General features: G+C 41.7%; 2 protein-coding genes across 2 annotated transcripts in view; one reads left to right on the top strand and one right to left on the bottom strand.

The window, feature by feature from the left end:
- WDFY4 (WDFY family member 4) overlaps positions 1–24336 on the top strand; it is a 143231-nt gene that overhangs the window by 87035 nt on the left and 31860 nt on the right. Inside the window, exons 43-47 of the mRNA XM_019471663.1 lie at positions 4588–4736; positions 5867–5987; positions 8441–8526; positions 9975–10037; positions 23488–23530. Coding sequence (XP_019327208.1) covers positions 4588–4736; positions 5867–5987; positions 8441–8526; positions 9975–10037; positions 23488–23530 — 462 coding nt within the window. The remainder of the gene's footprint in view (positions 1–4587; positions 4737–5866; positions 5988–8440; positions 8527–9974; positions 10038–23487; positions 23531–24336) is intronic.
- On the bottom strand, positions 13538–14326 carry LRRC18 (leucine rich repeat containing 18). Its single transcript, XM_009277973.1, has one exon. The coding sequence runs from the start codon at positions 14324–14326 to the stop codon at positions 13538–13540; it is 789 nt and encodes a 262-aa protein (XP_009276248.1).

Consider the following 24336-nt stretch of genomic DNA (forward strand, 5'->3'; position numbering starts at 1 on the left):
GAGGGAGGGAGGGAGGGAGGGAGGGAGGGTGAGTGGAGGCTACCTGCAAAAAAGGAATGTGTCCTGGGTCTTCCAAAGCAAAGCTGCGACCACAAGGCTTTCTTTCTAGTGATTGCAATAGTTTCACTCAAGTCTGAGCAGAAGAAATTTGATCCAATGTTTGTAACAGTTCAGATGTGACCAAACTTGAGCCTAGAGCCCCTACCACTAAAGACTAGGTCAAGTAGATTTAGTTTCCTTTCGTCATTGAGCAGCTGGAGAGAGTGAAGCAACCTGTCATGTATTCTTAAGTTGTGATTAATGAGACGCGTGTGTGACCGTTTCAAAGTAAGATGAGACTTCAACAACAAGCAAACTAACAATCATTGCAGGAAAGGTCTTGTGAGTGGCACAGAGAGGTGGACCTGTATTGCTCTCACTTACCATGATAACACATATCTGTTTCCCTAGCAAAAATTGTGAAAGCAACATATTTGATTTCATGTACTCGTGGTCGTTTTAAATTTTGTGGCCCTGAATAACACTGACCCTATTTTACTGACAGGTCCTTTGTAGCTGATGCACTCTGGGATTCCTCAATACACAACAGAAAGGGCAGAAAGAGTGTGTAACTACAGGTTTCATCTCTGTGATTCCTGATACAGTGCTACCTGAATGCGTTGCTTTTATGTGTATTGTGCAAGGTTTTTGTACCTTTTGCTGAGCAAGTGATTACAGACAGCTGTGAGTGCTTATAGGGAAACATGAGATGTGACAATGAGGAGGAGGAAGGGGCTTCAGGAAGTCCCTAAGCCACTGGTTGCTGAGAAGGTATATGAAGATCAAGAATCACTCCATACCTAGCACGTTTCTTATACTCTTTCCTTAAGCTTCTGTTACTAAGACACAGGATAGTTGTTTAGATGGACCTCTGAACTGACTTGGAGTAGCCATTCCTTTGTCCTTATTCTGTAAAAATGCCATGCTCCAGGAGATTGTGTGGCATGGATGTGTTCCAGTGACATGGTTTTGTGACTTTAATGTCCTTGTGTTGTATTTTTCCCTGGAGGGACCATGCTAACACTACTAGAGTCTGCAGGATTAGATGGCTAACCTCCTCCACTGTTTTTGAAAACTCTGTAAAGACTGTTTGCATCTTCAGGTGTGTAATTCCTTTGGAAATCTGGCTCTTGAACTCCACAGCAGATACGCTTTTATGGCTATTTGCTTAAACGTAACTGGAACATTTACAAACAGCTCTTCTGAAAAAAAAAGAGAAAGAAAAACCCCACGCTTTTAGCTTTAATTCCCTCATACATCTGAATGAACAGAGCAATCAAGAGATGCAGGGCTTTGGGCAATACCTTAGAAGGTAATTATTCAATTATTTTACGTCAAGTTTGCTTCATTGATTGATGATTCTAGTGGCTGGTGAACTGGATTCTGTTCTGACAGAAAAGGAAAGTTTTTATTTAATCTGTGGTAATTTCAGGCTGCTTGGTATTTCAGTGGAAGACTGTAGGTACAAGACTGTCCTGGTGGGGGTTCTCTAGTACATCTCTTTGTCAGATCTTTATTACTCACCTGGAATAAAATGAGCCCTGTTCTCCAAATGAGAACAACTGACTCGGCCCAAGGGCTCTAGTATTTCTAACAGTGCAGATGTATTTAATTCTGTTGGGGGTGATAACATAAAATTGAAGAAATGGATTTGGCACTGGTGACTGTTACTGGTTGGATAGTACAGAAGACAGAACGTAGTGGGGCTTAGAGTTTAAGGTTTGAGAAAGAGAGGTACGTGCTCTCTCCCATCTCAGGGTCTGCTAACGTGCCCCAGCCCTGCCTTAAGTGGAGTAACAAAGTGATTATTTGTGCCAGACCACATTAGTGATCATGAGCAGGCCACCTTCACAATCCACAAAACCACACACATGATCTCTGGCACATGGGCTGGGTTTGCTGAGGTGGATTTCTTAGAAGTCTGGATTTCAACTTTGTGTCCATTTAGCTATTTTACACAACCGCCTGATGTTTCAATATTCAGTTACCTTCCTTTTGGGAAGAAGTGATCTTTCTGCTATTTAATTACTTCAGGAAACCCTGTGGTTCACTAATGTGAGCAGAATTCCCCAGTATTCTCAGTGCAAACATACATGCCTCTAACCACCTAATGGCATGTACACGCACAGGCACTCCAGTTCAGAGAGTTCTGTGGTTGGCATATCCCTGCAGAGACAGGCATTCCTGTGGGATCTGCAGGAGAGGTGATGGAAAAATGCTAGCTTCCTCTTAGAAATAATTTAGAGGGGAAAGAGAAAGAGATTGAAGGGATTTTCATTAAAAATTACCCACAGAAATCTTCCAGGGTTGTGTTTTTTTTTTTAAACCCAGAATGAAAAACAACCTTCTGTGCCCACTCAAGTGATTTCAAAATGAAACCCCCGTTTTGTTGGTAAAATAATTGCTTTTCAGTAAAAAAAATTAAATGTAGAAACAATATTTTATTTCAATCCTTCTGTGCACTCAAGTGATTTCAAAATGAAACCCCCGTTTTGTTGGTAAAATAATTGCTTTTCAGTAAAAAAAATTAAATGTAGAAACAATATTTTATTTCAATTATTTATGAATTTATTATTCATGTTATGCTGGCATCCAAGACTGAAAGCTTTTGTGTAGCAGTGCAGGTCTGTTTCAGCTGACCTGAGTTAGCCTATGTGTATTTTGGGATGGAGGCAAGGGAGGTTGTAGATTTGGTTCCAGAAATAATGAGGTAGGAACAAAGGCAAAAAGCGAAGGAGAACCATACTTACTCTACATATCATCATGTAGACTTTACATGATCTAGTACAACCAATGCTATTTCTGGGTCATTTTTGCATGCACAAAAAATAATACAGGACTCCTGTTCTTATGAAGTTTGGTAGAGGTAAGATCATTGAGATCTTAAGAGAAAAAACAGACTTAGTGATACTTCTCGCACTTGTCAATCAGTTCTTTCAAGAACATTGCACTAGATTTCTGAACCAGCAAGCTTTTCCTGTTACATAAATACCTCTCAGATCTAATACCTCTGTATGCAGCCCTCTGGTCCTTGCAGTTTCAGATGGACTCAGCTTGCAAAATTTTACGCTCATTTCTGGATTGTATGTAGTTCAGGATTGTGGTGATTTACAGGGGGAGCTCAGCAGTGGGCAGTTTTCTTAGTATGTCAGGTAGTATTAGCGTTTTAAGATTTTGGGAGCATTAGTGTTTTATTGTAGTATGAATGTTTGAAGGGATTTTTGCAAATAGAGGGTGCTTCATCTGAGACTGGGCTGATGATTAGCTCCTGCCTCCTTCCATGGGAATGTAGGAGATGCTGGTTCAAAGTTCTGGTCCAAACTGGGCACAGCAGTGAGTTGACTTTGATCCTCCCAGTTGACTGCGCTAACCAGTGGACTGCTCTTCTGGAGCTGAGTATATATAGAAGATTGAATCAACAGACAAGAAAAATAAGGAACTTCATGCCTCTAAATGTTAGGGCAATTCTTTGCAATGAATTACTGCTTGATTTAAAATCAGAACTTTAAGTTCCCTGCAGCCCACACAATTTTCTGGATCGTTGGGCTTTTCTGGTCTCTGTATTGGTCTGTTTCCTTTCTACACCATCTCTCAGCCATACAAACTGTTCCAGAAAAAAGACTTCTTTTTTCCTTTATCAAAACTGGTCAATTTCCAAGAAAACTTTCAATGAACTGGCATATATGACTGAAGAACTACTTTGTTGAAAAATTCCCAGTGCTTCTAAATTGTGGGTTAGAAACTCCTCTATTTTAGGGGCCAAGTTAATTTGCTCAGGAGAAAGAAAAAGAAAGTGAGTCTTGGGATGCCAAGGGAGGTTTTTTAAATTATTCCAGAATGTTTAACTAAATCTTTAAAACAACTAGAATCATGGATTCATATATTTTGATTGGCCTTCTGTATAATATAGGAAGGAAAAGTGCCAATGCAAGGAGTTTTGTGTTACTGAGATTTCAATCCATTGTATGCTGATTCAGCTGGCCATGGTGAGATAGATACCTAGAGTATTAGATCCTTTGCTTGCTCATTGCTCCCTGGGATCCCTTTGCAGGATTTTTTCAAGTATAGATTTCACTGGGATCTAAATAAAAGTATTTGCCCTTTCTCTGTATTCTAAATATACAGATCTTTATTATACGCCACTGTTTTTCTGTATGATGCTGTGTAAGTCATTTTCCCCAGTGCTTCAACCCCCTGCCTGTGTAATAAGTATTGCTGTCTAACAAAGTTTTGCAGTGCTAACTCCTGCAATGTTTGCAAGCTCTTCATGTTCTGTAGTGATGTTGCTAAATATAGCCACAGGTAGATGGGGAAGGAACAGATTTACTGGGGGAAAAGGGCATCAGACCCTCCCCACTACTAATACAGGAGGCATACACTGTCAGTCATATGGTCATTTTGTGGCTGCATCCCTATAGACCTGCCAATCAAGATGGCAGCTGTTTTGGTACAAACACACGTCCTTCTGCATCATTGGGTCTTGCTCCCTGCTGTCCCTCTCTCCTGTATTACCTACCCCTGGCTTCATTATGCTTGCTTCCATACTAGGTCACATTGAAGTGCTCTGTGGCAGTTGTGCAGGGGCATACAGCATTGGAAGGAGTGCTTCTCTTCGGCAAAGAGCACTTTTACATCTGTGAGTGCTTTGTGTTATCCCCTCTAGAAGAAGTCTATTGTACACGTCACTGCTTGTCCAGGTGAGTCATTCTTTCCTCCCAGAGATCTGCTTGGTTAACTTCAGTATTGGCACGTGGATACCTAGAATTTGCACAGACTTCGTGGGGGATTTCAAGAGGGGTATTAGCAAAGTAAGAAGTTTGCCATCTTTTCCATCTGTTCACAGAATTGTTTAACATAACTAACATAGGTGCTTGTTCACAGGCTTTGGAGGTGCAACAAGGACTCCCAGCTCCAACAGATGGAGATGGTGGGCAGTCTAACACATACGTTTCTGTTTTTCAATTCTTTTATACTGTTGTTAATGTTTCTTTCTGACTGGCTCCCATCTTTTATTCATATGGAACAGTCATTACAAGAGCCTTTAGCTTCATTGTCTCATAAGGTTTTATTTGTTTCTCCAAGACAGAATCATAATTAATATTTGGCACACTGCTATCATCTTTGACTCATGATTTATTGAAACTGATCAATATTGAAAATGAGTCTGTTAGACTTAGCTCTTTGCTCATACTGTGTGCTCATGTGCAAAGCCCAGTGGGACAGTGAGTAACTCAGTGTTTTTACTCCCTGACTGTCTGCTCTACATCCGATTGTTACTAAGTCCAATATCAGTCAATCTGATCAGGTGACTTAAGGATCTATTGGACTGGGTCCGATAAAAGCTTAGGCTGTTTTTCTAAGGGATTTTCTATGGGCTAGGCTGTAGATAGCAATACATGTACACAACTAAAGTAATAATGAATTAATTGCTTAATTATTAGTTCCAATAAATTGCTGTTTATAATAGCTGTGTGTCCATACGATGCTTGCCCTTGACCCAGGCTTTCAGGTTCTCCCACCCAGCTCCTTCCCTTGCTGTTTCTTAGACTTCAGTGTGTGCAAAACCTTGCTGTCTGCCTATTTGCATGCACTAAAATAATTCCAAACCTACCCTTAGCCTCCGCAGGCTCTTTATTTTATTTTGGGAACTAGTACAAAATCTGCCTTCAGTATTTAGCTTTGTTTTCAATTCATGTATGCCCCAGTTGATCTTGCTATCTCTTAGTATTTTTATTCTTCTTTAGGGAGGACTTGGATGTTCCTGAGGGCTCTCCTGATCTTTTGTGTTTCAAATTAATTTTTCTTTCTTTATATTTTTCTCTTCCAGCATCAGCGATCCATTTATTTTCAACTTATGTCATAAAGATCATGCTGTGGGAGACCAGATGTGTTCCCGTTATTCATATCATGATATAAAAGAGATACGTCTGATGCGCTTTCTTCTGCAGGTAGGAACTAACATGCTCGGTCATTTGAGGGAAAGCTGCAACAGCAGTAATGACATGTGACTGAAAACTACATGCACAATTTTTACTAAGACTGCTGAGATTTCTTTGCTTGAGTCCCAAAATGCTTTTGCTCCCATCATTGCTTCATTAGCCTTTGGTAATATAAACTCCTTCCTATATCCACCAGAGTGTTTAAGCACCCTCACTGGAGTGGTTGGCTCATTAGTTGTTAGGCTAAGAATGTTCCTCACAGTTTATCTCAATGTTTTTGAAAATAAGACTTGAAGTCAATTTCCTGTGTTTTGATGGAAGCTCCCGATAAGTGTCTGACTTCCAGTAATACTCAGCTCCCACAGACTTCAGTAGTTTTGGACATCAGTGGATTATGGGTATGTGTAACACGCTTACCCTGGGCCTCTTGGAATAACTTTCAGGTTGTGCATGTGAGTCAATACATGAATCATAAGTCAGAGCAAACAATTTGAATCCTCTGCGCCTTTAGCTGCACTACCCAGAAGCTACTCAATAGCAATGGCCTGGTACCCTTTTAGGTTTTTTTGGTTTAGATGAGCCTGTGATTCTCATCACAGAAGAGTTGTAGCTAGATTCTTGCAGCACCAGAGCCTATACTTGCTCTAGATGGTTTTGGTACAAGGTAATTCACAGATTTCGTTTGACAAAAATACAGAGTTGTGAAGCAGCCATAATTAGTTACCTGTTATTTTGAATCCATTTTTGGAAGGTTGAGATTCAACAGAGAATTAAGAAATCATTTGGAAAATTCAAAAATTGAGAAAATGGGGCTGACAATTGTCTTATGTCATGTAGTATGGCACTCATCCATGACTCAGTCCTGTTTTATTTTATATTTAATTATGTATGCAAAATGGACGATGTTAGTAGGTGAGACTTGCTTCAGGGTATAGCATATCTCAGTGTCTAGGTCACTCTCCAAGCACATATAGGAATGTTAAGTCTTTTTCTGAGTAACTGTATGAAGCTTATTTTCTTACATCACTGGTGAGCAACCTGAGCAACAGAACTATCACCTCTTCTTCTGTTCTGTGAATAGCATCAAAGTTGCCAGTGGAATCTTGCCGCCTTCTCATATGTTCACATGTCTGTGTATGCATGGATGTTTTTAAACATGTGAAACAGAAATGTTTTGTGTGACCCAAAGTGAAAAATGGAGATGAGTAAAAACAGTCTTTGAATGGGCCTGGGGCAAAAGGCGGGGCTTGTTGGTTTGAGGGGGTTTTGTGTTTCTTTGACTGTGGGGTTTTTTGGGCTTTTTTTTTGTTTATTTTTGTTTATTTTGTTTTTTGTTTATTTTTGCTTTGTTTCAATTAATGAGCTGAAAACTCAGGTATCTGTATCAGGCTCTCAAATTCTTGCACTGGGACTCCAGTGAAAAAATATTGCTGAAGAAGAAAACTGATTACTTGTGCTTTCCCTGCGGGACAGGTGGATCAGCTGTTTAGGCAGCTACTGTGCCTCAGAGAGATGATCTCCTGTTCATGCACACAGCCCGGCTCAGAGCAAAGCACTGTGAAACCACGCGGCCCAATTCTGTAATGGTGACACTTGAGTAGACTTGGTTTGGAAAGCTGAGCTTCAGAGCAAATGCTGCAAGATGTTTATTGTCATAGCTGCTCTTACATTATCTTTCTGCTTTATACTTCATTTGTGAATCATGACTGGGGCAGTTGCCATTGTGGTGTTTCTCTAGGTTTGTATTGCACCTGCCATATTTGGATTGAAACTCATGTCTGGGTTCCCAGACACTACACGTTATTTATAGTTTTACTTGACTGACTTTGGGGCAAAAAGGACCACTCACTGAGTAAATAATAGGATTATATGCAAATGCCCAACAAAACAATGTGTGGAGACATTGTGGAAAGACAGGGCAAAGTTTTCAACTTTGATTATTTAAAGCTTCAGTGAGAAATGTCATAAACTTCCCTTCCTCTTCTGCTGCTTCTAGTCAGGAGAAATTATTTTGGCATTTCTGTTGAGCTCACTATTTGTTTAGAAAGCAGTATGGTTGCCTTCTAAAAGAAACTTTTATTTAGCATCCCCTCTTCGTGTTATCTTTGTCACCTAATCAGAAGTTAATGCTACTAGTGTCTTGTTAATCACACTGGGATTTCAAGATAAAAATGCTTCAGAAGCAGCAGGAGGAGGTGGGTGATGGAACCAATATCTGGAGTTTGATTTTGCTTCAGAGAAGCATTTGAACTCCTAGTCAACCCAGTAGGAGCATTCCTACAGTTGGATAAATTGGGAATATTAGGCATATTTTGCTACACTTCTTCACACTTTTTTGTGAAGTGTGAAGCCTTTTTTTTTTTTTTTAAAGCCCTGAAGAATTGGACAGGCCATGATGGACTCTTTGCAGCACTAGGCTTTGCTCTGCAGCTCCTCACACTGTAAATGTTTTACCTTTCCAGGAGATCGCCTTGGAAATATTCTTCAAAAATGGTTACTCCAGATTTCTTGTCTTCCATGACAGCGACCGAAATAAGATATTTAAGAGGTAATCACTACTTCATAATAACATGTGAATGCCCAGGTGACACTCCTGACCTATCGCCCCTATTTATCCTGGCTTCAGATGTCTGTTGTGTGCTGCCCCAGAGGCTTTTTTCTTCAACTGCAGCTCCTTGGTCTTTAACGGGTTACACTTAAGCAAATCTATGAATTTTTCCTTTTGCTGACCTGTGAATTCTTTGGAGCGTTATATAGCCATTGATTTATCAAGGGAGCTAATGCATGTGTAGGACTCTTAGCACCCAATGGTGAGTTGCATGTCCCTGCATCCCAGGAAATAGCAATTGTAGCTGTGCTGCTGCTTCTCACTGAGGTGAGAGCGCCACCTCCTTCTCACCTCACAGTACTGGGTGAAAGAAGGTTTCTTCCTGCTTTTTTCCAACATATGAAGTGTCATTAATTCATTAGGAATAAAATGTTTTTGTCTGTCTGACTCTGACTTTGTATCTTTGGTGTGGATTTAACTTTTAACAATGGAATTTTTGTTTAAAAAAGATTTCTCCTTATGTGCTTGTCTTGTTTGATGGAACTTGAATGTAAGACTATGAAGTGATGAATTTGCACTTTGTTTTTGCTTTTCTTTTTTCCTACTACAGTTCTGACCATTATATCAGGTTTACTTTCACTGTCCTTTATGCAGGAAAAATACGTCAATACGTAGTACTTCCTGTGATAAATTCTGCAGCCTGGACTGAGGATTGGTACTGTTAATTTGTAAACAATCATAGCAGTTCCTTCTGCTCCTGAAATCTCTAAACAGTTTCTAATGGAGCATTGCTTAAAAAGTCAATGCAAGTCTTCCTTTCTAAACTGGCTGCATAGTGTGGCTACTTAGAATCATCAGGTTCTGCCCCAGAGCCAGCTGCTTTGTTTAGCCCTTATCTTTGCTGTCTCTCAGCTCTGACAAACATCTTTTGGGGGAATCTTGCAGAGGCAGTTCAAGAGAATGTTTTGATCCTCAGCTGCCTGTGTTGCCCCTCAGCTGAAGGTCACCAAAGCTATGTATTTCAAGGGTTTAGTATGTCTGATATCATAAACCCCCAGTGAAAGTACGTCGGAACTGCTGAGACGTGGGTTGGTATTCCTTTCTGTGATTTCTGCTAGATAAATGTCTGAGTGGGTTCTCATTCTCTGGCTTTAATTAATAGCAACTTAAACCACCTGATCATAAGTCCGTAGCCCTATATATCAATTCAAGGCCCTATCTGGGAAAGAAACTGCTTTTATCCAGCCCATAGGCAACTCCTTAATATTAAATGTGTGCTTTTGCTGTGTTGTCTTGCAGCTTTGTCCTAGGTTAGAGTCTCAGTGAAATGCTGTGGTGTCCTTCAGGAAGAAAGTTGCTGTCAGGACATGACATAGATTATATACATATGTAATGTATACAGATAACCATTTAAATAATTATAATGTGACCTTTCATATCTCTTATAGATTTTGCTCTTTCCAACCTGCTTTGAAGTCGAAGGGGATAACAGAAGAGTCCCTGAATATAAGGTAAAACATAGGAAATATTGGATAACTGTAGATAACAAGTGCAATTGTGTGAATAAGTTGCACTTTAAAAAAAGCATCTAGAAATGTACCTATTTGTGCCCCCTGTTTTAAAGAATCAAAGGTGTCCCCAGAACTCCAAAAAGCATTCTAGTGTACAGCATCCACAGTATGAAGACATGAAGAACGTGTTGAGTAGCTGACTGTGCATAGTTAATTAATAATTATTACCTCCTTAATATGACTTTATTGGTAAACTCTACACAAATGGTTAGTGTGGGAAAGAGACAGTCAGTGAGGTGAGGTTAGAGCTAATCCATAATGCTTCTGCGTAATGGTCTCTTTATTGTGTGGTTAGGGCAGACAGTAATAGTTGTACACATTAATGTTTTGGCATGTTATAGTAACTGTGCAGTGGAGATTCCAACTTGTCCCTCAGATTTACCACTGCAGGAAAAAAAAGTTTTCTCCTAATGGGAGGTGATTGAGAGCATGTTTCATGCTGACCTTGAGCTACTTGCATACCTGTAACTCTTCTCAGTTTGGATATCTGAGGAACACAACCCTAAGTGCCTAATTGGTGTCCTCTGAAATAATAGCCTGGAGGCTGGAATACTGTTGAGACCTGAGGGCCAGATTGCCCCTGTGAGTTGTTGTGGCCTGTGTCAGCTGTACTCTTCTTTTTAATTTTCACCCTACCTGTTGTAGATCATTACCTATCTTGTAAGTGAACATTTGCAGCCTTGAGTACCAGCCATCAGCTTGCAAAAAGTATCAGTGCAGTATGCAACCAGGTCTGGCTAGAGCCTAACCTCTGCCAGAGGTACAACCAGATATCACCTCTGGCTAGAGCCTAACCTCTGCCAGAGGTGATGGTTGACTCTATGGAACATGATGTGTGTTCTGAGTGGAGCAACCAATAAATCACCCCAGGGTTTCCTTTGCCTGTGCTTGCTGGGTGCTCAACAGGTGAGAATGTCTTGAGATAAGATGCACTATGGCTGCAGGAACTTTGGGCTTTAGCTGGGCTTGTGATTGTTGTGAGAAACACTTGACTCATGTTTGGTCTCAGAGATTGAAGCAGGCTGTATGTCTAGGTCTAAAGTAGCCTGCCCTGAATCCCATAAGGCTCTGCCTTCAGTTTTACACCAATGGCTGAGAGAGGACCCTGTGCACCTTATTCACTCTGAGAATGTAAGGGGCCTTTGGCATAGCTTTAGCTGTGCCATGTTACAGCATGAGCTGAAATAAAATAAACATAAGGTAGTGCCACTGCCTAAGTAACGATCCCAGAAAAGTTGTGCTTAAGTGGAAAGTTAGAGAAAATGACCACAGTGGGCATGCTTCCCTTTACCAAGCTTCGGTCTGGGAACTAAAGGACTGAGTTTACTTTTCCCTCGTTTGAATTCTGGAGCTGCTTCTGAGTTAGAAGAATTAAAGAGCAGCACCAGGGGCTCCTTCCCCGTCTAGGGAGCAATGGCCATCTTCCACAGCATCCCAGCTTTTCCTGCCCTACCTGAGACAGGGAGGCAGGCCAGACTAAGCTCTTTGCCCAGACACGCTATTAATAACTGCACAGCTGAAGCATGGAAAGAAGAAATTACTAGTTTGATGTATCATATGACGTTGAGGTAGTAGCATTTCTGGGAAACCCCATATCAGTTTTTCCACCTAGTCCATGGGAATAATATACAAGAGTTCTGACTCCCAGGGTCTACTGTAGCCATTTAAAAAATGATAATGGGCTGTTACTGGACAACTGAGTACTTTGCCCGTGGCACTTTATTCTTCATTTAAATATACTTAAATGTTTGCTGTCACCATATGTTACTATGGCCACAGCCAGCACCTCTTCTCAGGTCATGCTTGACTGCTTTTATAATCTGCTCATTGCTTGTACCTGTATATTGCTGTTTGCAGGCTGTCAGCACTCTCTGCCCTAGGGATGTGATTTGAGCAAGTGAATGTGTGTGCTCAGGTGCACACGTGCATGCACACGTGTGAACAGAAAGCTAAAAGTACTGTGGGGACACCAGACCTGATTTCATCAATTCACCAGCTGACTCTTGGATCATAGAAGAGGATGACTCTTCTTCTCTTAGTCACTGCTTAAGTGATATGCCCAGGACCCTTAAAAAGAACAATCTTTTCCCTACCCCTTCTCCCTTCTGTATTTCCCTTGGAGGGAGACTCGGAGGCAGACAAAACACAATGACTATAGGTACTGATGCTGATTGTGTCGTGCAAGTTAGAGATCAGTGCACCCAGGTATATGTCGTGGTTTAACCTCAGTTGGCAACTGAGCACCACGCAGCCACTTGCTCACTCCCCCCTCCCCCGGTGGGATGGGGGAGAGAATTGGAAGAGCACAAGTGAGAAAAACTCGTGGGTTGAGATAAAAACAGTTTAATTATTGAAATAAAATAATAATAATAATGTAATAATAATAATAATACACAAAACAAGTGATGCACAATGCAATTGCTCACCCCCCGCCGACCGATGCCCAGCCAGTCCCCGAGCAGCGGCCCCCCCGGCCAGCTTTCCCCAGTTTATGTACTGAGCATGACGTCCCATGGTATGGAATGTCCCTTTGGCCAGTTTGGCTGTGCCCCCTCCCAGCTTCTTGTGCACCTCCAGCCTTCTCAGTCGGTAGAGCATGGGAAGCTGAAAAGTCCTTGGCTAGTGTAAGCACTGCTTAGCAACAACTAAAACATCAATGTGTTATCAACATTGTTCTCATCGTAAATCCAAAACACAGCACTGTACCAGCTACTAGGAAGAAAATTAATTCTATCCCTGCCGAAACCAGGACAGTATAGCACCCAAAATCCCAGTGAACTTGCTTATGCAGAGTCTGGCCCCTTGATGGCAAACAGGATCACCAGTTGTTGAGCTCTAAGCATTGTGTTTGCACTGCTCAGTTACTCCTGAGCATAACATTTGTATCTGCTGCCTCTGCTGAATTGGAACGGGCTCATGGTTCCAACACTGACAGTGCCTATCCGAGATTCTCTGAGGGGTTGGTGGCAGCCACCAGCAACAGAAGGTTCCCAGGTCTGTTCCTTTTCCTCCAAATGGTATTTACTGAGACTAGTTTAACTGTGTGTCACCCTGTGAAAATGAGCAGAACTAATGTTTGGGCTTAGCGGTGGGAGTGGAGTTACTAGAAAAACCTATCTTTTTGAAGATTCCTTCACTGGACACGTGCACACACAAAAGACAAAAAAAACCCCAAACAAACCCAGACATGGAGAACATGTTGTAGGAACAGGCCCAGATGGAAATAGTCCTTCCTTCCCAAATGCACCATTTCCCAAATATACATCTGTTTTAGTTGTTTTGGATTTCGTTTTAGAGACCACACAGATCTGCTGCTTCTAAAACTGAGTAGATCTTTAAAGGAAGAGAACTGCAGGAAAAGGGAGGAGGAAGGAGGTCAGCTTTTTATTAGCTTGGGCTGGACTTCATGGGACATGGTCTGTGGAGTGCCTTGGTATATTTCAGGGATGTTTGCCTCTTAATCTCCATTCTTCTTGATTATCCTTGGCAGAGGAATTGGGTGTAAGGAGTAAAGGGAAACTTGGCTTCTTTGAGGGGCTGGGTGTCACGTTCTTTAACTCGTTCAGCTTGTCCTTCTCATCCTGACACATCTTCAGGCAGGAACAGCACAGGTCTTTCTCTTGTACTAAGTAAAGTGTTTCTATGCGTTTGATGGAGTCAGAATGCTGCTCTTCCTTTGTTGAATCTGGGAAAGGGTTTCTTTTTGCATTCAGTTTCTTGAGCTTGGGGAGCTTTTTCACACTGTTTGGGATGGTGGTCAAGGCATTGTCAAAGAGACCTATCTCCTTAAGTTCCTTCAGGGCCCCAAGACTGGTGGGAATACTGTCAAGACAGTTCAAGCCAAGGTTGAGAATACGCAGGTTCTTGAGAAGGTTCAACTCTTCTGGCAGATTTCTGGTGGTCAGCTTGTTGTTGCATATATTCAGGTAGAAAAGGTTCTGAAGCGTACCTATTGCCTCAGGCAGCTCCTCGAGCTGATTACTATGCAGGTCCAGCCAACGCAGTTTCTGGAACTTCTGGATGCTGCTTGGAATCTTTTTTAACATGTTTCTGCTCAAATCAAGTTCATCCACATCAGCCAGTTTCAGAATGCACTTGGGGAAGGTGGTAATACCCATCTTGCTTAAGTCAAGACGGCGCCCTCCATCAAAAGATATCCGGATGGAATTTTTGGCAATTTTCAAGGTGATCTTCCTCCCTTTTTGACCTTTTGCTTTCCCCTTGGCCATCTCTCAACTGTGAGACAGGCAGACACACCAGACTCTGTGGATGAAGTGTGGGAACTCCAGTAAAGCCTTTGAAAGCAGTGGCTGTTATGCCCTAATTAAAAACAAAATAATCACATAGTTATAAATTAACATGTGACTGCTGGACTCTTCAGCAGTCTTTTTTTTAAGGTCAGGACTTTTCAACCCTGAAGCTCCAACTCTGAAAGTTCTTCCTGAAAGTATTCTGAGCAGGTGAAATTCTAATAATTTACAATATTATTTTATTGCATTGTAACACCTATATTGCATTACAGGGTGAAATTACAAGTGGGAGAAATTTTCTGTCTTTCATCCCTAGATACTGACTTGAGCTCAGCATGTAACGAAACTGAATGAAATGTGTTGTTATTCATCAGCCATTTGAGGACCAGAGCAAAATATATTGTGGGCCTCAATCCAGTCCTTAGGGACTGCACTAAAAGAAGCTATCCAAAATTGTACTTACTCTACCAGACCAACAGGTTGCCTTCTTTACAGGCCTGGCATCTGTTGACACGTTGGTTAAACATCCTGTTTAATGGACCTGAGATTTGGGCTCTGGACGCTATTGAAAGATTAAATATTTAAAGCAAATGATTAAAAACCTTGTTTTAACCGGGACCTCAGGAACATAGTGGGCTCCCAGATTTGCCAGAACTGCTTGCAGTTCACACATCACCTGCAGAGCAGACTGCAACAGGGGGGTCAGTGTCAGTGCTGCTTAATGACATGTTAAACCAGGCCTTGGTAAGTGTCTCCTGTGCTTTCAAGGACAGACTCTGGATACTCTAACCTTGTCTTCCCATCCATGCTGTGGGATAGATGAACTCCCACTGCAAAGGTGCCCTGCCCTCGACAAATGCGTGTAGGTGTTCTGGTCAGACTTTTGACTCATGCTGATGCTCAGCATGTGCTATGTGCTTTGTTGAATTGAGGCCTGTATGAGTAGTCGTCCACCGTAGTCTCAGGTTTTGTGAACTGTCTCTCTAATCAAAGGTCATCAAATACAGCTGCTAATTATGGCTAGTGACAAAGGAAATGAGCTGATTCCCTGGAAATGGATAATGTCCCTCTCAGCCAGAGTGCAGAGAGGAGCATGGGTTACAGCTGGCTAATCTCAGGATGGTCTGGGTGCTCTGGCATTTAATTGTGAAGAGTCAAATTGCAGGTTTGATGAATGATTGTTTGGGACAAAATATGAATTTGTCTACAATACATTTCCCTATTAGAAAGGCTTCATTACAAACCCTTCAGGCTTTTTGGCTACTCATTAATCATGTGCAAATACATGAAGGGGAAGCTCAGGCTACAACTAAGGCATTTCAGCTCCTTTTCAATTACATGCCATAGCCAAAAATAATGCAAAAGCAAGGGGGATCTCTGCCAGTTACCACCCACCCTCCTGGGAGCTCTGTAATGAGGCAGATGCATCAGTAATCCTGAAAGCAGCACAATGGGGTCAGTCTTGCCCTGAGGATATGTTCCAAAATTGAATCTTTGTTATTTTATATAAAAATACTTAAACACAGTTAAATCTTTCTGTGTTTGTCACTCCCACATTTCTGTCTCTCACCAGTGCTTACAAGGCCGTATTACCATTATATCTGAAGGCCTCTCAATCTTTCCTGTGTTTAACCTTACAGTGCCCCAGGGGCAGTATCAATGCTATTCTTTTCATAGTGTAGACTGGTAACTGAAGCAAAGTACTCTTACAGTGGAAAATTAAGCACTTTTTCCACCTTTGTTGATGTTAGCTTGAATAATTTGCCCAGGAGTGGGTAGGAAGTTCTGGAGATCACAACAATAGGGGGTTTTTTTAATCACAATTCACTCATTTTAAGGATTTGATGCAATATTCTTGTTGGCAATTCTGTGAAGATAAAGTTCAAGCTGCATGGGAAATGCCAGAGCCCTACTGCTGGTACAGGACACCGAGTCCCTCCCTGGTGCATAGAGGGTGACTACCATGCTTCAGAAAAAGATCTGCAGGGCAGCTTCCTTATACTTTGGCAGGATGGAAAGAAACTTTGTTTCCTGCACTTGATGTGAACCTGGTGACTTTTCGGTCCAACTTTCTTTTTGTTTGAATTTTGTGTTGGATGAGTTGACCAAAACGTTCAGTGCCTTTTGATCAGTGAAGTTTTTCAGCCAAGTATGCCTTTAAAAAAAATGAAAGGGACCCTCAAGGAAAAATACATATTTTTTCTAAATTCAAAATGATAATTTCTTTTAAAATGCTTTTTAAAACATATTTAAAACTCTCAGAAAGAAAACATTTTGTTCAGTTCCTAGTAATTTTTTTCTATTACTTTTAATTTAAAATCCAATGGGGAAACATTATTCCAAAACAGTTTCCTTTCTTAAAAATACCAGCTAGCCAAAAAATCAGCCTGTTCTGCAGCTGCCCGTTAATGCTGGTTCCCAGTGCTGGTGTCCCTCGGTGCTGTGAGTGCCTGGGAGCACTAGAGGGAGCCTGGTGTAGAAAGTTGAGTGCTGGAAGCTTGTCAGGAATAACAGTACAGATTAACCTTTTGGGTTTGGGTACTTCTCTGTCAATAACCCTTGCCAACTTGTTACAAAGTTTGAAGAGGGACATTTCAGATTTTTAAGAAGTCCAAACAAATAGATCAGTGTAATTTTCCTGAAGACAGATCTCTTTGTATGATGCACTGGATAACGCACAGACTTCAAAGAGATTTAACCACCTCCTTTAGTCAGATTTTTTAAAACCCTACTGTGGACCTCTAAGATGCACTGATCGGGAAAACATGAGTCCCTAGGGAGTGCTCACGCGTTCCAAGTGCTATTTCCTTTGGGTTAAAAGTGAGAGCCACCTTTCAAACTTACAAAAGGTGATTTGCAATCCCAAAGATAGGGATTAGCATTAGAGGTCTGCAGAAACACTGCAGTGCACCAGACAGCTTGAAGGGGATGAATAACTCTCTTGTCTCTGCATGCTTGTAAACTAATTATCAGTGTTTCACAGGGCTGTAGCTGGAGATAATGGAGCTTACTTAGCCACATCTCATTTTCTTTAGCTCCACATAAGAGGGCTCCAGTTCTGTAGCCACTGATATTAAAAATTCAGGAATCGCAGGAGCCCTCCTTGCTGTAAATGTTAATTATGCCTGTTCGATCTCATGCTCGCAGTGCATCTCCTGGGATAGCAGAGGGAGAGGTACATGTGTTGCCCTAGTACCTAAGAAATGATGATGACAAGAGGGAACTCTCTTTACTCATTTTCTCTAAACCCTCACCCCACTGCCAGGTTCACCCTCTGAGTTGCTGACAAGCCTTTGCCCAAGGGTGGCTGTGCTGCATTTCTATGTGATAAGGTCTTGCTAAACAGGACCTTGACTAGAAAACTCTTTCCCTTTTTATCCACACTTGGTAAAATCTTTGGTCTGGATTGGGTTTTTGAAAGCCCAGGGCTAACCCCAGAGCTTTAGGAAGGTTTCACAGGCCCAGAGCTTTGAGGCTGACCTGATACAGAAATGCACAGAAAATGTGTCAAGGGCATCATGCTGTCTGTGGTGCTCTGTGTTGCTGGGAGCTGCTGGGAGGGAACAGACCTTGAGCATCAGGACTAGGACTGTCAGTGTCTCTCTGAGGCAAGGAAGGATTGGAGATTACTCCTTTTCTGTGCTTAAGCACATGTACAGGGCCCAGTCATGACCCATTGTAGCTTAAGCCTGTCTGAAGAAGGAAATCCAATTCTAGAATAATGCAGATTTGGACTCTGATGATGCAGTCTCTTCTACCTGAACCTTTCTTCCTCCTTTCTCAGCATAGGGCTGGCAGGGGCAGAACAGGCCTTCTGCCTGTGACACTGTCTGGGTGTTTCAGGACCTCCTCCTCTGTGGTTCTGCTTGTTCTTTTCCTCGCATAGATTGCTGCTTCCTACTTCACTGCACCCAAAGCTGCACAGAACCATCTTGATCCCATCTTGAACTAGTCTGTGAGAAAAAGTTTCCTCTGTCTTTCCTCCTGGAAGTCTGCGTGTTGCAGAGCAGGCTTGCCAAGCCCAGCAGAGCCACACATGCCCTGCACCTCTCTGGGGGCAGGAAGGCAGTGAGATGACATGTTCTAATTCACCCATGGAATAGCTCTATGGAAATACTTTCATATAAAGCTTAAAACCAGCATTCGTACAGTGAATGATTTTGCATGAAGCCAAGTAGTTCCAGCTCGGGTAGGTTTTTATTTCCCTGCTTACAAGCCTGTTACCATTTCTTTGTTGTTGGATACGACCTGTTGTGGAAGAGAGAATAATTCACTGACTATCTTACATGCAGTCTCTTGCTAACAGCCAGGTTTAGACTAAATCCTGCCATGAGCAAACAGATAGAGAGAGGTTTCCTTCCTTAATTTTCTTACTTTTCTAGATCACTTCAGAGCCACTGTGCTATCACACAGTGCAAGGCCGCTTGTAAAACCAAGGTCCACCAGGAATAAACAAAAATATTGTTTCATCTTCACAATTCTGCCAGACTGCCCCCCTGCATAAGATCTTACCGGCTAGCAGCTAGGAAGACTTAGAAGGCGAGGTATAGATGTCACAAGCTGCTTGTTTTTTTCAGTAATGTGGGATGTGCCTTCATGGTCTGTTGCTGTGCAGTTGTCCTCCGTCTACTCTTCTCCGAGTAATGAATTGGTCTTTCAGTCTGTAAATATACCTGTGAGCAGGGAGCACAGGACAATTTCCTTTTCACAGTCCTGCAAATTCTGAATCGTACTTCCTTGATGGAAAATGGCAGCCCTTCAAGAAACTTGTGCATGTGAGTATGCAGGGGGGGAGGAGGAGTGGCATAAAGGACTTCCCCAGCTCCAGGGTCTCTCTATTCAATTCTCCTTCCACAGCCTGTGAAACTTTTGTTCCTAAGCAACAGCAATGCTAGGTCCTTGGAGATCATTAGCATAATGTTTGGTTCCAGCATGCAAGTTCAAGCTGGAGGGAAAAGAACTGAACGGCATGCAGTGCCTGGAAATGTTAGATTTCAAATTATGCAGAAAGAAAAAGCATCTGGACCTGGTTAGAAGCTGTTTGTCAGCTTCTAATGTTGCCTTAACTGTCCATTTTAGTCATTTGGCTATTTTATTTTTCTTGGCTGTAACACAATATGAGATACTTGTATGTGTGTGTTAAAACTCGCAACATTTGTGATACCATCCTTAGCACGTCCCAGATTGGATAGATATGGACACAAGAGGGAAGGCTCATGCAGCGGGGCAGCAGAGAGGATATGAGCTGCAGTTTATATTCATCTATCTGTGACCCTTCAAAAGTGCAGTTGGTACAACAATTTCCCTTTGTAGCATGTGAATTTACTGGAATTTGTCTCTCTGACTGGGGCTACCAAGCTCCAGCTTTTAGTAACTGGTTGCAGTAATTTTAAAATAGTATCTGGAAAAAAAGAACTGTAGAAGAGAAATAGCTGTGTGTTTTGTGGTAGGAATTGTTCACAGGAGATGCAACACTGAGGTCCCTCTCTTGCTGATAACGGGTCTGGGATATTATTGGCATAAAGAAGCTGATAATGTTGATGTGCTTGCCTGATTCCAGGGTTGGAGATTGCATTCTGCTCACCTCAACAAATTAATTGAATTTACTTGATGGCGTTTCTTCTACGACCTGAAGTGTGCCTGGGTGCAGCATTTCCACAGTGGAAACGTTATCCCTTTGTCTGGTTTAAGCCTGTGAATATACATGGTGCAAACAGTGTTCCGTAAAGGAAGGAGATTCCTTTCTCCCTCCCTAGCCCATTCAAGACATCCTACTTCAAGGAGTCCTACTTTAATATTATACTTATATATAAATTTTGTATTATATCTCTATTCTTTGGGCACAGAGTAAGAATACCCAGAAGGTGGACTGGTACAATCAAACAAGGAGGACCCTGTACCTTTATTCTAAAGTAATCTAACCTAACACTTTTCTGAGGTTTGAGAGACTTAATTGTTTCACAGGGAAAGCTGACATTCCTTTTGACCTCTTCGTTCCTCTTCTAGTAGTAGGACTTGGACCTAGGTTGTGGCTTACCAGGAAGGGGATTTTCCTCACAATATTTTTGGTAATTACAAAGATTCTTTAAGAAAAGTGGTTTTAGGAGAGCCTTGGCACTGTTTTGCAGGCTTGAGAAGTCTGGAGGATGGAAGACAAAAAGAAAATGAAAGCAGCTTTGTGAAGTCTAAGAACCAGATTAAGTTTATTGAAATTTTAGTATTAATTACAGTGGGGGCAAAATCTTATCCTTTGAGATTATCTCATCTGCAATGAATCTCCAAATGGGTTGAGGTCCACCTGTCTCTAGCAAATGGAGACCACTGGCTATCACAAGAGTGAGATCATAGTCTGATGTTAATGGAAGAGGGATTAATAAATCACTTATGCATAGTGTAGCCAAAGGTGGATCATCATTACTACACATCATGCTTAGATTCTGCTGTGGCTAGTACCCTACAAATACCTTATAGATTTAGATACGGATAGATATGTAGGTACTTTTGACTTCACATAACTTCACCCCCTTTTGAAGTTCAGTTATTTACATTTATAAAGCACTTCTGTTTCTTTTTCAAACCAGCCTTTGATTATTTATTTATTTTTAAATGCACTTACTGCGGTTGGATAGCAGCAGTTGATCTACTTTGAGCTTTTGCTGTGCTGGCTAGAGAGGTGTTGGCTGGAGGAATGCTGATTGATTACCAAGGAGAAGGGAGGAATAGGCTTGAGCTGCCTGTAATGTGATTCATGTTCTGAGCCCCTGCGAGTTGACAAGGGAGAATGCAGAATTCCAGTTCTCTGGGACTTGGAGGGAGCATCCTGCCTGGTCCCCTGAGACCCAGAAGGATGGCTCTTACAGGAGAGTGACTACATTTAGCCTTGCATATTTTCATGACATGGTGAACTCATCAACCTCTTTGAGTTATATAGCAGCTTCCAAAGTCAGCAGAGGGGATTGTTTTGACCCTTGCAGAGTCCTTAGTAGCTGTTTAGGTCTTGTGACAAGCAGAGCAAGAGTTCCACTAGAGGGTCATGGGACTCACAAGTCAACATGTATTATGTATATTTGCATAACATACAGACTGGCCCAGTTTAGTCCCGTGTATAGTATTTTATAATGCTCCCACTTTAAAATGTTGGAGGACTGATGGATTGAGCAGGCTTGTACATTACATAACCCCCTGCTTTCTAACTCAGCCATAAATCCACAATAAACCTGGGCAGTTTCAGTGAGTCTATCTGTCTCTGTGGAAAGGGAAGAACCTAACCTGATCCCTCTGTGACAAACACCCTAATACAACCACACTTCAAATAATGCCAGGAATCCTGATCCTGTTCCATCCCTTTGACATACTCTCTCTGAGTTCCAAATGTCTGTTAGAGACCTTACAAAGGCCAGTGGGGCAAAGCTCTGTGAAATCTACATATAGTGCGAGAGGGCTGAATTGTAAAGGGTAAGTGCTCATGATATCTGTTTTCTGCTTTAGAATTCCTACGTTCTTGAGCTACGTGTGGCTCAAACTGGGGGTGCAAAACCACCATAACTCTACTCTAGTCAATGGACTTCTGATTTACAAATTAGACCATCAAATAATCTATTCATTTTTTTGGACAAAGAGTGAAGATCCTATTTTCCCATATCAGATATGAGCTACACCTTTTTGTGTTGCCTGGTCTCTATAAATCTAGCCTGTCATTCTTAGGTTTCATATGCTTTCTGTAAGTATAGCCTATCATTGTTAGGTTTCATATGCTTAGCAGGAGAACTAAACAAAGCTTAGGAGTTGTAGACCATGAGCTAGAATTGGTCCTGGGTTTCATGTTTGTTCATGGAATAAGGTATTACTTAGGCTATGCAAAATCCTTACCTCAGATGCACACTTTTCTCTGAAGAGAGTGCCTAAGCAAGGAATAAAATACTGTGTTAAGTAAACGGTAGTGTTTTTCCTTCATGTACACAATTAACTGGTCCAGGAGTGAATAGGCAGTAAAATAATGATTCATAATAATGAGAGGTAGTTTACAAGAATTTACTACTGCAAATTCAATAAAACTGTAACGATCATAGACCATTCCAGTATTTTATTTAGATCTTTGAGTCTGCTTTAAGCCTAGCTTTGTGGATTTCTGGTGTGATCGAATACAGAGCACAAGAGTGCAAAATAGCAGCTAGTTGTACATGTAGCAGTTTTATAAGCTATGGCTGAACTGATTTCCTTACACTTCGGGAAGTTAGTAATCCTGTCTCTGAGCTGGCACCTTAGGATTAGTTTAAAGTTATACACTCAAAGGAAAAAGCATCTCCTACCACCAGTTATATTGTATCGTGCCAGTAACGCTGTTTACTTTGGCAGATCAAAAGTTTCTTTAATCCACAAGCTGTCAGTTGTCTCAGTTTGGTCTCTAGGAATTTTCAGAATGCTTCAGAAAGGCATGAGCCTTTGAGAATAAGGCTTCAGAATAGAAACAGACAGCCTTAATGGTACCTGTCACTAGCACTCTAGCTCTATAGTGGGATGAGACCGGGAGCACAGACTGGTTAGCAGTGTGGCTGAGCTCGGAACAGCTGAGGAGGTTGCTGTCCCCAGCTGTCCATCTGCCTCTGCTGCAGGGGCATCTTCTCCGCCTGTGAGTCAGCTTCTGAATTCTTGTAGTTTACCATGTGGCATCACCACCTCAGTTTGCAGCAATATATTAAGGCAAACAGAATCCATCCTTAGCACCACCACCCTACTTCACTCTTTTTTCTTTATTAAATATCATACTTTAAGTGGCACTTCATTCAGGAGCAGACTGGCAAGTAGCTTAGGGAGAGTCAGCATATCATTGGGAGAGTGACCGACAGTGATAAACTCATCAGCCATCTCAAGTTGGGCCATCCCTGTTCATCAGGCAGAGCCTTCCTTCCTACTGAAAGCAGTAATGGAACTTGCATCCTGCAGCACTAACCTAAATGATGACACACTCTGGTTTTGGAATGATTTGGTCAATGATGAAACTTCAACATTCTTCTAGTGTTGGTGTTCTCTCATTTCTGTGGGATGAGAGCAGGGGGCACAGGGAGCACGGATGTTAATGTGTTGACTTTCTCTTATTGTTCTGAAGCAGGTTATTTCAATCGAATGTTTGTTCCATACAGGAAACACTCAGGAGGGGAAAAGACAATGGTCCAGAAGTGGCAGGTAAGCAAAGAATTTCAGCACCTGTCTGTGTATTGGCACACAGATATGTGTGTGTGTACGTATGTACTTCAAGGCCTTAGCTGTTCTCTTGCTGCTGGAGGTGAGGTTATTGGCAAGAGGAGCAGAGTATTTACATCTGGTTATTGCAGAGGTTTTGCTCTTCCTGCTGTGAAACATATGGTGCTACTGTCTGGCAGATTAAGTGTGATTTTATGCACGTTTTTAAACTGAGACCAAAGAGAGCCACCTAGTTGAATGGCTGTTCACAGATCATCTGTACATCTGTATCAGTGCACCTCTCATTTTCCCAGATGTTTTGCTGAGCTGAGAGATGCATTTACTTTCCTGTACCCCTGATCTTGGCGACCCAAGACACATTGAAGAAATCTATATCTTCTTGTTTATATGTAGCACTTTGTGCAGCCTTTTCTGTACAGACAGTTGTCCAGGATTTTCCAATATACAGATTGTATGCATTTGGCTCACTTCTAAATTGGGAAAAAGTACTCTGTTATGCAAACACAGCATAAAAGCAATGGGTGATTATAGACAAATGCAAATGCCTGTCTGAAGAAGAGCCAGAATGAAGACTCAGATACTGTTGAATGGATTGTTGTATAAGAGATATTGTGCTGATATGAATGGCAATGGGTGATTGATTACAATATGACTGAAAAAATAAAATCACAGTTAAGCAGCCCATGGAGTGCTTGGTTAGTTCAGAACTCCCTCCCAGAAGAAGAGAGACCTTGTTGCAGCTTATCAGTACTTAAAGGGAGCTTATAAAAAAGATGACGGCAAACTTT

This window comes from Aptenodytes forsteri, unplaced genomic scaffold (genome assembly GCF_000699145.1).
Source record: "Aptenodytes forsteri isolate BGI_AS27 unplaced genomic scaffold, ASM69914v1 Scaffold15, whole genome shotgun sequence".
Classification (NCBI taxonomy): domain Eukaryota; kingdom Metazoa; phylum Chordata; class Aves; order Sphenisciformes; family Spheniscidae; genus Aptenodytes; species Aptenodytes forsteri.

Excerpts from the sequence above, each read along its gene's own strand:
- LRRC18 (XM_009277973.1), bottom strand. The coding sequence starts at position 14,326 with ATGGCCAAGGGGAAAGCAAAAGGTCAAAAAGGGAGGAAGATCACCTTG.